The sequence below is a fragment of the Castanea sativa genome, chromosome 5 (genome assembly GCF_040712315.1).
Source record: "Castanea sativa cultivar Marrone di Chiusa Pesio chromosome 5, ASM4071231v1".
NCBI lineage: Eukaryota > Viridiplantae > Streptophyta > Magnoliopsida > Fagales > Fagaceae > Castanea > Castanea sativa.
In genome coordinates, this window is record NC_134017.1 from 12,184,862 (window position 1) to 12,197,544 (window position 12,683).

Consider the following 12,683-nt stretch of genomic DNA (forward strand, 5'->3'; position numbering starts at 1 on the left):
ATACAAGGGAGATGGGCCCACGCTCAAGGGGATTCAGAGGGTGTGCTTTGGTGGTGGGGAAAAAAAGGGTCTATATTTGGTTTCCAGCCGTGACTTCTTTTGGGAATATACCTTGCTAGGATGGTATCTTACCCAAAAGAAGTAGCAGATGGCTGGGATCATCTAATGCATGCCATAGAGGTATGTGGTGAGATTGTCCAATCCTTATCCATTTGAACCCAGAGGTAGAGGTATAAAACAAGAGCAAACAAAATAGAATTTTATCACAAAATGAGTAGTGGTGCAGCAAATGTATTCTGAGCAGAGGTAGTGACCGAGCAACTAATGGGTTGATGGGCAGTCCAGAAGGAATGCCCACAACAAGCCAAAAACAGTTAGTAAAGCCCTAGGGGTAAAATGGAGAAATCCCATTAAATTAGTTCACTATAAAAGGAGGAGGTAGCCATGGATGTAAGGAGGAAGCACAAAAGGGGAGATCCCATGGTAAGAGATCACTAAGCACCTAAGGGAGGCACTTAAAGAGAGAGAGAGAGAGAGAGAGAGGGACCCAAGAAAAGGAAAGACCAAGGGGGAATAACCCATGGCAAGAGAGTAGTAAGAAACTAAGAGTAAAAAGAACGGAGAGAAAGAAAGAAAGAAAGTGGTAAAAAGAAGAGAGAAAACATGGCAGGAATAGACGCATGCATTAATAGACCATATTTTCCCTCCCTTTTAACAAACCCACTCTTTGAAGTCCCCCCAAAAGTAGTAGTCAGTAGCCATTTAGGCCTATTCTCCAAAATGTACAACTTTGATAGTAAAAGCCTATGACAAGGTTGTTCAAGTTGGGGTTTGGGTTCTTTCTTGGTTTACTTATTCTATGGGAAGATTTAATATTTGATTTCGATTGCAAATATATTTGATTTCACTCGTTAGAACTTATATCTGCTGTATTTAGTCATTTTGCTGTAACACGTTTTTATCACATTCACTGCATCAGTTGTCCTGCTGTGGTATCTTTACTTGTTGAGCTAGTTATTCTGCTGTAGCGCATTTTTATTATATTTACCGTGTTAGCTATTATACTAGCTAAACCTTTTTTGTAGAAGCTTTCTTATTTCTTTGTTATTATGCGTTTTACTTTTGACACAAACTAATTATTATCCTGCCATAAGTATATATACATATACCTTGTATCTTATGTTCTGTAAAATATATTTTATATACGTATATATGAATACGTATAAGTACATATACGAATATATGTATGTATATATTTGAGAATATGCTAACCCATGCAAACTAACATTTTCTTGATTGGTATTTTCTTTGGGTTTTAGGTTTGTTTATGTGCAGGAAGTAGAAAATATTTCTACAGTAAAAAATGAAGAGTAGTCATTAACGTTGCAGAAAAGTGCAGAAAGCTTTACTGCACAACAAAAGGTGTTACTACATAGTAGAACATTTTACTGCACAGCTGAAGGTTTTGTTGCACAGCAGAAAAGTTAGACCTGTGGCAAAAACTGGAGAAAAGTTCCTTTTACGGAAGAAAGAGGATAAGCCCACTTTGCAGGGTCTTTTCTTGGACTTTGGACTCAATGATTGAACACAAACTGGCAGCGGCAGAATGATACTTTAGAGCCTATTCCGTGGAGCGCTAGACCCAACTTCCTTCTTAGAAAAAACCTAGACTAAGCGTTTTTAAATAACACCAAGATGCATGTCTAAGGTACAAGAAACGTAAAAAGAACCCTTGACACCCATGATTGGTTGTATGAGGTTTCTCAAAAAAAAAAAAAAAAAAATGGTTGAATGAGTTGTTTGAGTTTGTAATTGTATTTGCTGTGATTGGTGTTACTTGGTGGTGATTGGTAGTGGTGGTGGGTAATGTGGGCCTGTGTGTTGCTATGGGATGGAGAAAAGGGAAAAAATTATTTTATTTTTTGATATACAATTTTTTTTAAAGGAGAGAAAAATAATATTTAATTAAAATAGAGATAAAATATTGAGACCGAGTCAATGTCTATTTGTTAAAATAGTAGAAGATGAGATTTTAGGGTTGGTTTAACTAAAATTCTCAAGAGACTGTTTTGAATACTCTAATAACATTACTAATAATCAAATACTTTTTTAATAATAATAATAACTAGTCGCTAACTCGTGCTAAACACAGGAACCTACCTATTTGCAATGTAGACTAGCATAATTTTAAAAAAAAATTTAAGAAACTACACTATTGCATGATTTGCTCTTATATGACTTCAATTTGTGTTACAATTTGATGAAGAAGCCATTGCTTGAACGTGCAATGGCTTACAAAAAATTTGTTAGACAGTTTCAGATACTGCAAAAAAAAAACTCAAAAATTTAAATATTAAAATTTCTAAAAAACCAAAAAATATTAAAGAATCAGATGATTCATTGCTTAGAAATTATTGAAACAAAACAAAATATATATGACTAAACAATAGAGAAATATAAGAGAAAGATAGGTTATATTCAAAAAAATATATTTCAATTATTGCAAGCTTTTTTATCTTATAAAAAATGGCTAAATAGAGTTTGGTGGTTCATGTATGAAAATAACTTTTTAAAAATACATGAAAAACCATAAAATGATTTTTTTTTTTTAACAAAGTAGAGGAGATGAAATAATATAAGAAGAGTTCATACCTCTACTCGGCTTTAAAAAAAGAAAGAAAAGGATTTGCTTTACTTTTATAGTGTTTATGATTAACCTCGTAAATTTGGAGATAAATTATCAATGTTTGAGTTTGAATTTAAGTTGAACTTGTTAGAAAGATAGAGCTTCACTCATTCTTAAGTTTGGATTAAACAAAAATAATTTTGTTTTAAAAAAATAATAATGATGAGTTTGAGTTTAAGTTAGACTTGTTAGAAAGATAGAGTTTCATTCCTTGTTGAGTTTGGACTAAACAAAAATAATTTTATTTAAATATTATGCTGACATTTTATTTAAGTTTGAACTAAACAAAAATAATTTTGTTTAAATAAAATGATAATTTAAAATGATAATGTTATTTAAATATTGTACTTACGTGGAAAATTGTTTAAATAAAATGATAATTTTATTTTAATATTATGCTAACATTTTATTTTAGTATTGTGCTGATGGAAAATTGTGAGAGTTTCAGAAGTTTCGGTCTATTATTATTATTATTATTATTAATGACCAGTTTTAGTCTATTGATCAATATCTTGGACATAATCTTATACAAGATATTACTAAGATTGATAGCTCAGAACTGATTGACTACGGTGGGGGATTTAACCAAAGTAATTTCTGTACCAAATATATGCCTGAATTTTGAAAAGAAAAAAAAAAAAAAAAAAAAAAAGGAAAAGAAAGAGAACAGACATCAGATCAGAGCTAGGAGTTTTATTAGGAGGCCTTTGGAGTAAGGCTTGTTTAACTTCATTTGAAAAGCCAGAATTCCCATCCTCTCTGTCCATTTACCGCCAAAATCAAGAAGAAAGAATGACCGGCAAGAAGAAACGTTCCTCTGCTCCGCTCCCCCCACCCTCTTCCTCCGAACCCGCCTTGTCCTCTTCCTCTTCCTCTTCTTCACTGTCCAATGAATGCAATCGAGTTTTCGGAATTCTTCATAATGGGAACTACAGCAAGGCACTGGAAGCCGCCAAGTCCCTAGTCTCCCTCCACCCTGACTCCGCCCTTGCCAACGCTCTCATCGCCCTCGTCCATAAGGATATCGCAATATCAATCAGTGACACCTCCAGTGTCAGAAGACACGAACACGTTGCCTCTGCTCTCTACTTCAGCAAAGCAGCCCTGGTGCTTTCCCCGGATTCCATCTCTTTCCCAATGTTGCGTGCTGTGGTACTGTTAACCAATGAGCAATATGATTCCACCATCCAAGAATGCGAGTCCGCTTTGTCCATCAAGAATCCATTGGACCCCATGCAAGATAACTTGGGCATCGTCCAATACACTCCCCTAGAATCAACCCTGGAGTCTCGAGTTGGGAAAGTGAGAACGAAACTCAGGGAGCTAATAGCGAAAGCCAAGAAGTACAAGTTCAAGAAGCTCGTGGAGGACAATTCACTTGCTGATGTAAACGAGGAATTTCGAGCTTTACTCGAGATGAAGGCAGAGATGAGCACAAGACTTGAAAATGTGAGGCAGAGTTTAGTGGAACTGCCATCACCGTCTACTTCAAGAAAACTACTCAAGAAAGTCTTGTTGAATGTGGACGCTATAACACGAGCCAGGGCTTATTGGAACAACGAGATGAGCTTGGAGGTGAAGAAGGAATTGTTGAGTGTCAGAGTCGATGCGAATTTCGATAAGAATAAATCGATGGGGATGAAGGCAAAAGAGGTGTTGGCAGAGGCTGTGGAGTATGCGAAGGAGATGAAGAATTGGAAGTTTTCGACGTGTTGTTGTTGTGGCGAGAGGTTTCTGGATGAAGAATTGAATATGGAGCATATAAAGAGTGCCCATTTAGGGACTTTGTCTGAGGAGTTACAGTCTGTTGTGCCAAGAATTTTACCTAAGTCAGAAATTGAAATCGGCGATTGGAAGCCAGTGGACGTGGACGCTGCTGTGAAATTGATCGAAGATTTGCCAAGAAATGAGTCTGGAGATCAAGGCCAAGATAAAGGCAAGTCACAAGATTTGAAGTTGGAGAACTGGCCTTATTGCAATGATACCAACCGCGACGAGATGATCAAGAGAATTTGGACGATTTTACAAGTGTTAATAGGGGTCAAATGTTTTGCTCCGAGTCATCTCTATATGCTGCTGGACTTAATATTGGAAATGCTGAAGAATCGAATCCCTGAAACACTGCTTAAGCAGCATTGGATGAATAGGACGCTGGTTTCAGTGTTGTTTCTTGATGAACCGGAGCTTAAAAGCGTCTGTGAATTCATCGAGGAAGAGCTTGAGATTTCTTGTGGATTAGGTGGTGTCTACTCTAGTTTCACGATGGACAATGCTATGGACGATCTTACTATTAGTCATGAGAGGATAATTTTTAGCAATGACTTGTCTCATCTAATTCTGCTGCTTGATGAAACAAGTGCAAAAGCTTCTAGAAGTGTTGATGAAAGCAGGAATGCTTGTCAGGAATATAGAGATGATATTGTTCAGTGGTTATATATGGGTAGTGAGCCTATTGGGGAGCAATTGGAGGAGTGGGCAAATTATAGAAAAGCTAGCAAAAATCTTGGAATGGAACTATTCATGATCATTAAGTCTGAATTTCGCCGGCTACAGAAAATTTGTGAGAGGAAATACAAGTATTTGAGAGAGGAGAAGCTGTGGCTGGATATGGAGGGAATATGTTTGGAAGAAGATAAGAGAAGAGAAGAGATTTCCGGCAATCCACAGAGTTACAAGTCACTCTTGCTAAAGCGGCAAAAAGAGATTGAGATGGAGAAAAGTAATGATGAGATGGATAGCATGGAGTTTGATATCATAGGGAGTATTTTGAAAAAAGCACAAGCTGACAATGACATAAATATGTTAATCCAGATGCACATTGATAAATTGTTTGGAAAGGTATGGTATATCTAATTTCTCTACTTAGATGGTTCCTAAATTAGATGAGATAGTATGATACATGCAAAATGTTAGGTGAGATACATTGATAGCTTTTGCTCTTAATCTGTCCTCCCTTGTCCCTTCTAAAGAGGGAATCATTCTGATATATAACTAATGAGATACTGCATTTTTGTTGCCATTGGTTCTCACCATGTTTAATGTTTGCAGTGTTTCAAATCGGATGCTTTAATCCTGGGTGCTAATGCTTCCATGCTGCTGACATGGAAGAAACTTAAGATGGTAACTTCTTATGACGATCGATTGATTGTGGTGCCATTGTTAAAGACATTCATGCGGGTTTGTGTTTGATCCTCTTTGCTGTTCTATTGAATGTTTAGTTACCTTCTTGTTGGCTTATGATTTAATATATTTGGGATAAACCTATTCTTTATAGGCACAACTAGAAGAAATGGTTGACAAAGATGCTACAAAGAAGTCTAATGCTGCACTAGAAGATTTGTTATCTGGGCTTAAACTTGATGCCAAGAAGAACACTGAAAAAGGAGGTGATGATGCAAGACATGGACAGGGGAAATCGAAGGATAAAAAGAAGAAAAAAAATCACAGAAAGGCTAAGGAATTTAAGGTCTTATATACTGGTTATTGTTCTGTTTCCCTTTATTGTGATTATGGTTATCTTACATACAGAATCTGTCATGCAAAGTAATTCCCTAATAATATGCAATTCCCTTATTGCAGGCAACTGGTGGTAGTGAGGATCAACGGGAAAATGTGGAGCAAAAGTCAGTCTTTATTTTATTCATGCTATTATACTTGGTTCTGGAATGCCTTTTCTTCTTTTGGTTGGAAAATATGCATGTAAATTATGTAAATTTGTGGCAATATGTCATACCAATCTCTAGGCTCAAACTAAGTTCAATATCTTTTCACTTGTGTTCTGCTTCAGTTTGGTTCCAGCTGCACATGGCAGAGATCATCCTCTTAATTCTGAGGTTGTTGGTTCAGTAACCACTGATGAATTAGAGCAAGAGGAAAGGGAACTTACACGTAAGGCTGAGGAAGAGAGTAGGATTGAGGAGCATCAAAGAATGCTTGCAAGGCATTTGGAGTACCAAAGGCAGATTGAGAATGAGGCCAAACAAAAGTGCCTTGCTGAGATTGATAAGGCTTAAACCAGTACAGGGAATGTGGCAGAGGATGTGCCGTTCAATGGCATCAACTTTGATATGTTTGACTCGATAGATTTTATTTCTCATCAGATAGGATGAGAAATCATGTGAACTTTAATTTTTGTTTTTTGAGAAGACTCCAGTGAACTTGAACATGATATATTTTACTGCCTGTGATGCTGACTATCGCTTCATTAAGCGCATTATTGATGACAAACTGAAATGAACTTGTTAGCTAGCAACTGAGGTAGATGTTCTAATGTAATGATTTACTGCTTTCGTTTATGAAGCTGTTTTCAAAATATCTTCAAACTGAGAGTGTAGTCTGTTCTCATTGGAAAATATACAAAGTCTTTTTTTTTTTTGGATGGGAATACAAAGTCTTTTTGGTTGTTGAGAGGATGGTGAAAACTATAACTTAAGATCCCTGTCACACCAATAAAAAAGTTCTCAACAAAGAGAAATAATTTAACCATAGTTTTAAAAAAGGTAAATCTTGAGCAGCTGATGCAGGAGCATCTACATTATGAAGTTTTAATTGTAATCAAAATCAGCAGCTAGAAGTAATTTCTATTTTCATGTATGCAGTAGTAGCAGGATAGAAAATACAGCAACAGCAGTGGATATTTTTGTGGGCAGCAGCTGAATTGAGTCGTGTTTTAGTGTCTTGTTATTGTTTTCATTGTAGTTTATTGTTTTAGTGTCTCAAGGTTGAATCAATTGAGACCGAGAGCTCCAAGTTGAGGAACGACCTGATCGAGGCAATGGACTAGGCGACGAAGGCCAAGGAGAAGGTGAAGGAGCTTAAGGATGTGCTGAAGGTGGAGAAGAAGCTCGTCACTCAAAAGGACAAAGAAGTTCAAGCTGCCCTTCTGAAGACGGATGAGGAACCTGAGAAGGTGATTGAGAAGTTTCTTGAGTCTTACCGCTCCTCTGATCTTCAATTTATGCAATACTTCAACGGCTTCGAGCTTCTCCGTAGGTGGATGATGAAGCATCACAGCCAAGTTGCGGATTTTGCAAGCTTGGACTTCGAAGCTATTGACACCGAGATCGTTGTCGACGAGACCAAGGAGAAGGAAGATGAAACTATTGCTGAGGTTGCTGATGCTGTTGAAGGAGATCGTATTGTCGTGGGTGGTACTACTGCAGGTGGAGTCATTGACGAGACTCATATGGACGTGGGCCATGTGGAGGAGGTCGTCAGTGCTCCCTGAAAGAAGTTTTAAGTAATCTCCTTTTTTTTTTTTTTTTTTAATCTTAAGAACAATGGGTGCCTCTTGTTTTGAGGGTTTTTAATTTAAAAAAAAAATGAGTGCCTCCTGTTTCGAGGTTTTATTTTAGAAAAAATGGATGTCTTGAATGCCTTCTGTTTTTGGGCTTTTTTTCTTTATGAACAATGCACTTGTTTAGGCTTTGTTTACTTAGCTTTTGCTCAAAAGAGCTTGTTATGGTTTAAACCTTGATGTTCTCATACTTTTGATTTACATTCGTCGTTAGAGTCTTTACCATGCTTATGATTTTAACTATGCTTATGATTTTAACTCGTCATTTGGAGTTATTACCATGCTTGTGATTTTAACTCGTTATTTGGAGTTATTACCATGCTTGTGATTTTAACTCGTTATTTGGAGTTATTGATTGTAAATCATCATTTGGAGTTATTACCATGCTTATGATTTTAACTCACCATTGGAGTCATTACCATGCTAATGATTTTAACTCGCCATTGGAGTTATTACCATATTTTGTGATTTTAAATTGTCGTTAGAGTCATTAACACGTTTTTGCCACCCGAGTTACTACCACATTTGTGTTTTAAACTCATCGTTTGTGATTTTAACTCATCGTTAGAGTCATCACCATGTTTCGCCACTTGAGCTACTACCACATTTGTGATTTAAACTTGTCGTTTGGTCATGGGTTTCTTCTTTTTGTCTTAATCTTGAAGCTTTGTAAAACTTTACTGAAAAAGAGATGGCTTAGAGAGCCTTATTATTTCATGCGTCCTCATTTATGGGGGGATTATAAGGAAACTACTAAAAACAACTTGATCAAAACACTTGAAGGAAAAGAAATGCTTAAAGAAAAACAATGAAATCTCATTTATTTGATGCGTTGTCAGGCAAGGTTTTCCTGCAGATAGAGATTATTAAACCAAGGTACTTCTCATTGATAGTACTTCTTGAGATGTTCCACATTCTAGGGACGTGGCAGTGGCTTTCCTTCAAGGTCCTTCAGGTAATAGCTTCCCCTTTTGGACTAACGAACAACCTTATATGGACCCTCCCAAGTAGGTCCTAACATCCCCTGAGCTGGATATCTAGTAGCTTGTGAGACCCTTCACAGCACGATGTCATCGGGGTTGAACATTCTAAGCTTCACCCTCTGATTGTGGTACTTTTCCATTTTTTTGTTGATACCGAGCCATTCTAAGCTTCACCCTCTCATTGTTCGTACCTTCATCACAATGAGCTCAATTAAGGCTAGATACTCCTACTTCAGTATCGAAGGCCAACCAAAATGGAGTTTCTTTAGTTGGTGTTCTTTCTGTCGTCCTATAGGCCAATATCACCTCGAGTAACTCTTCAGGCCATGCACCCTTTGCCCTCTCAAGTCGTGTTTTGATGAGCTTAAGCAAAGTACGATTTGTTACCTCTGTCTACCCATTAGCCTGTGGGTGCCTAAGTGATGAATAATGATTTTGTATCCCCAGATCTGCACAAAATTCCCTGAATTTTCGACTGTCAAACTGCCGACCATTATCAGAGATGATCGTCTTAGGTATTCCAAACCTGCAGATAATTTTCTTCCAAAAGAAGCTTTGTATTTTGCCTTGTGTAATTACTGCTAGTGGTTTTGCTTCGATCCACTTGGTGAAATAATCAATGGCAACGAGTAGAAATTTCACCTGCTTTTTCCCCCGAGGGAGTGGACCAATGATATCAACCCCCCATGTGGAGAATGGCCAATGTAAGGAGATGCTCGTCAATAACTCTCTAGGTATATGTTGCACATTTCCAAAGTGTTGACACTTATTGCATCTTTTGACAAGCTCAATCGCATCTTTCTGCATAGTTGGCTAAAAGTAACTTGCCCTGATCTTCTTTTCCACCAAGGATCGAGGTCCTGAATGGTTTCCACATACTACTTTATGGATTTCTCACAACACATATATTTCTTCTTCAGGAGTCAGGCATTTCAAATATGTTAGTGAAAATCCTCTTTTGTAAAGTTCACCATTCATGACGATGAATCTAACTGCCCTGACCCTAACCTTCTTTGCTTTTGATGGGTCAGACAGTAGTTGACCATCCTTTATATAAGAAAGGATTGGATCCATCCAAGTACTAGATTGTTGGACTGAAAAGGTATGCAGCTCGTCAATGCTAGGCTTTATCTGGACTTCTATGAGTAGACCTGTCGTCGCAGAGGGATCTTTAGTTGAAGCTTGTCTATCTCGTTTGTAGCTGAATTGTCCTTCTATGGGATTTGCTCGACGAATTCATCATTAAGCTGAGTTGCTAGCTTAAGGTACTTCTTCATTATTTCTTCCTTCACTTCATATTCGCTGGTCATTTGGCCAACAACCAGCTTTAAATCTGTCTTCAACTTCAAATTCCTGATCCTCATGGCCTTGAAGAGGAAATCGAAGCGAAGAACTCAGCGAAAAACTTCTCCGCCACCTTCCAAGCAATAAAATGATCCATTAGCAAATCAGTTAGGATACATGAATAGCAATAGACCCTCCAAGCCTAATCTACCCGATGAACCAAAGCCCTACAAGCTTCTTGCTCCAACAAGGTTAAGCATAACAATGTCTTCTCTAGCTTTCCGAATCTCGCAATAAGCTCATTGCACCAACCAAATGAATTGGTCGTCTCTGAACTGCTTCCCAAGAACCAAATAACCTTCTCACTGATATGGGTATGGTGAGGTAAGGATTTGGCTAAAGGTCCTCTTAAGGGTATGTCAGTGGAGAGGGTGAGAGTAGAGGAATTTGGAGAATCAAATGTGTAAGATTATGGATGAGTATATCTTGTTTTTCTTTAGGGTTTATCTCTCAAAATTCACTTTTAAAGCTCTCTACATTTCGTGGGTATAAGGGTATTTATAGTAGGGTACGTGAGGGAATGTGAAAAGACATTTTTCTGCAAAATAGGGGGCTTTGGCGACTCACTCGAGATTGGGACAAGTTGCGAGTTCCAGACGCTAAATAACAGAATGGTCAGACTGTATGTTTTTGTCCTGTAGTGCTCTAGTTGTCATGACCCTTCACCTTACTTCATGCTTCACACGTGTGGCACTTCTGGCAAGTCATCAGTCGCAAGTCACTCGCGAGTTCTAGTTGCGAGAATGCTCTTGATTGCACACACATTTGAATTCTTCACACTCTTTCACACACAACCCTTACATGATTCCCACCTAAATACATGGTATCTAATTTCTGAATTACAAGCAAATTTGACATGAAATAAAGCCAACACATGGTTGAATAAATTCAACCTTACAATCTCCCCCTTTGGCTATTCCATGACAAAACTCATTCACACCTAACTCTAGATCTGTGAAGCTCTTAAACCATACAGATAAGTTTTCCTGAAAACAATATCACACAAAGTTCATTGTAAGCAAAAATCTTGGAATGCATATGGAGCAAGCACAATGCGATCAAGCAAGTATGAATATGACAATAAAGCATGGCTTGACCAAACAAGAACAATCACTATAAATAGTGACCACAGTGTCCATTCACATGATGAATGAACATCTGAACATGCAAGCTAATAAGCTCAATGCTAAGTTTCATTTGCATGTCTAACACTCAACCAATGCAAGAATACTAAGGTAATTGCATCAAGGATACAAGATCCAACAAGGGCACAAGAGTACCAAAGAGAATGCAAAACATAATCTAAAAGTACTAAATAGCAACACAAGCAAAGGTACAAACTAAAGCATAGTTTAAATATCTAAAACATCCAAGTATCCAAAGCACATAGTGCTGGTTTGGATCCAGCTTATTAGTGCTGCGTCTGCGTTTTGTTTCTTTTTTTTTTTTTTTTTTTTTAACCCAGCCGCAAAGTTGGACTTTTCAGCCATGAACAGTGCACAAATGCACTGTTCATGGGTCCCACAAATTTTACTTTTCAGCAACTTTTTCATTAAAAATAGGTCCCACGGTACTATTCACACATTTAAAAATTATTTTGCTACAGTGTTTTCAGTTTTCAGTTTTCAGTTTCAGCAAAATAAGTTCTATCCAAACGGACCCATAATATCCAAGTGTTTTAAAACCAAACTACTAAAACCATAGAGTACTTAAAAACCAAAGTACTAAAACTATAGAATACTAGAATAAGTGCTATGAAAAAAAAAAAAAACATAAAAACCATAAAAGCTATAAAAAATTATAAAAAGTTCTCCCCTCAAGATAGGCTCCCCCTCAAGAGCTACTCCATACTACTCCCCCTTTTTGACCGGAAGGGCCAAAGGGCTATGTCTGGTTTGTGAAGCTATCAAACTTGGTTATGAGCAAGTTGATTTGGTCCTGGATAGTTGTAAGCCTATTGGAGTACTCAGTTTGGAAATTTCTTAGACCATCAATCCTCTCAAGAATGATTTGAAAAGTGTCTAGAGGCACTAATGAAGACGATGAAGCTCCTCTCCTACCTCGACCACCACCTCTTCTTGAAGAAAATGGTCGTCCTTATGCTTCAGTTTCTGTATCTGCAGGAGGTGCTTGTTCAAGTTCATCAGCTTGTTCCTCACTTAGAAGACGAACTTTCCTCCTTAGGATTGTTTGAGAGTTGATGGAAGGAGGCACACTCATTAGGCTTATGTCCTGTGGAGTCTCCACACCTTTTTCATGAAGGATCCTCATAATCAGACTTGGGAGAACAAGCTTTGCCCTTGAGGTTGTCCTTGTAGCTTCGGCAATGATGGTGTGCACATGTGCACCAATGTCGATGTAGGTTCTCTTACAA

At 37.6% G+C, this 12,683-nt stretch overlaps 1 protein-coding gene across 1 annotated transcript; it reads left to right on the forward strand.

The window, feature by feature from the left end:
• Nucleotides 1–3,478: 3,478 nt before the first annotated feature.
• On the forward strand, nucleotides 3,479–7,913 carry LOC142634731 (uncharacterized). The gene is made up of 6 exons (XM_075809001.1): nucleotides 3,479–5,524; nucleotides 5,735–5,863; nucleotides 5,961–6,152; nucleotides 6,266–6,309; nucleotides 6,474–6,693; nucleotides 7,470–7,913. Exons 1-6 carry the CDS (start codon nucleotides 3,479–3,481, stop codon nucleotides 7,911–7,913), a joined length of 3,075 nt encoding a protein of 1,024 aa, XP_075665116.1.
• The last annotated feature ends 4,770 nt before the right edge of the window (nucleotides 7,914–12,683 follow it).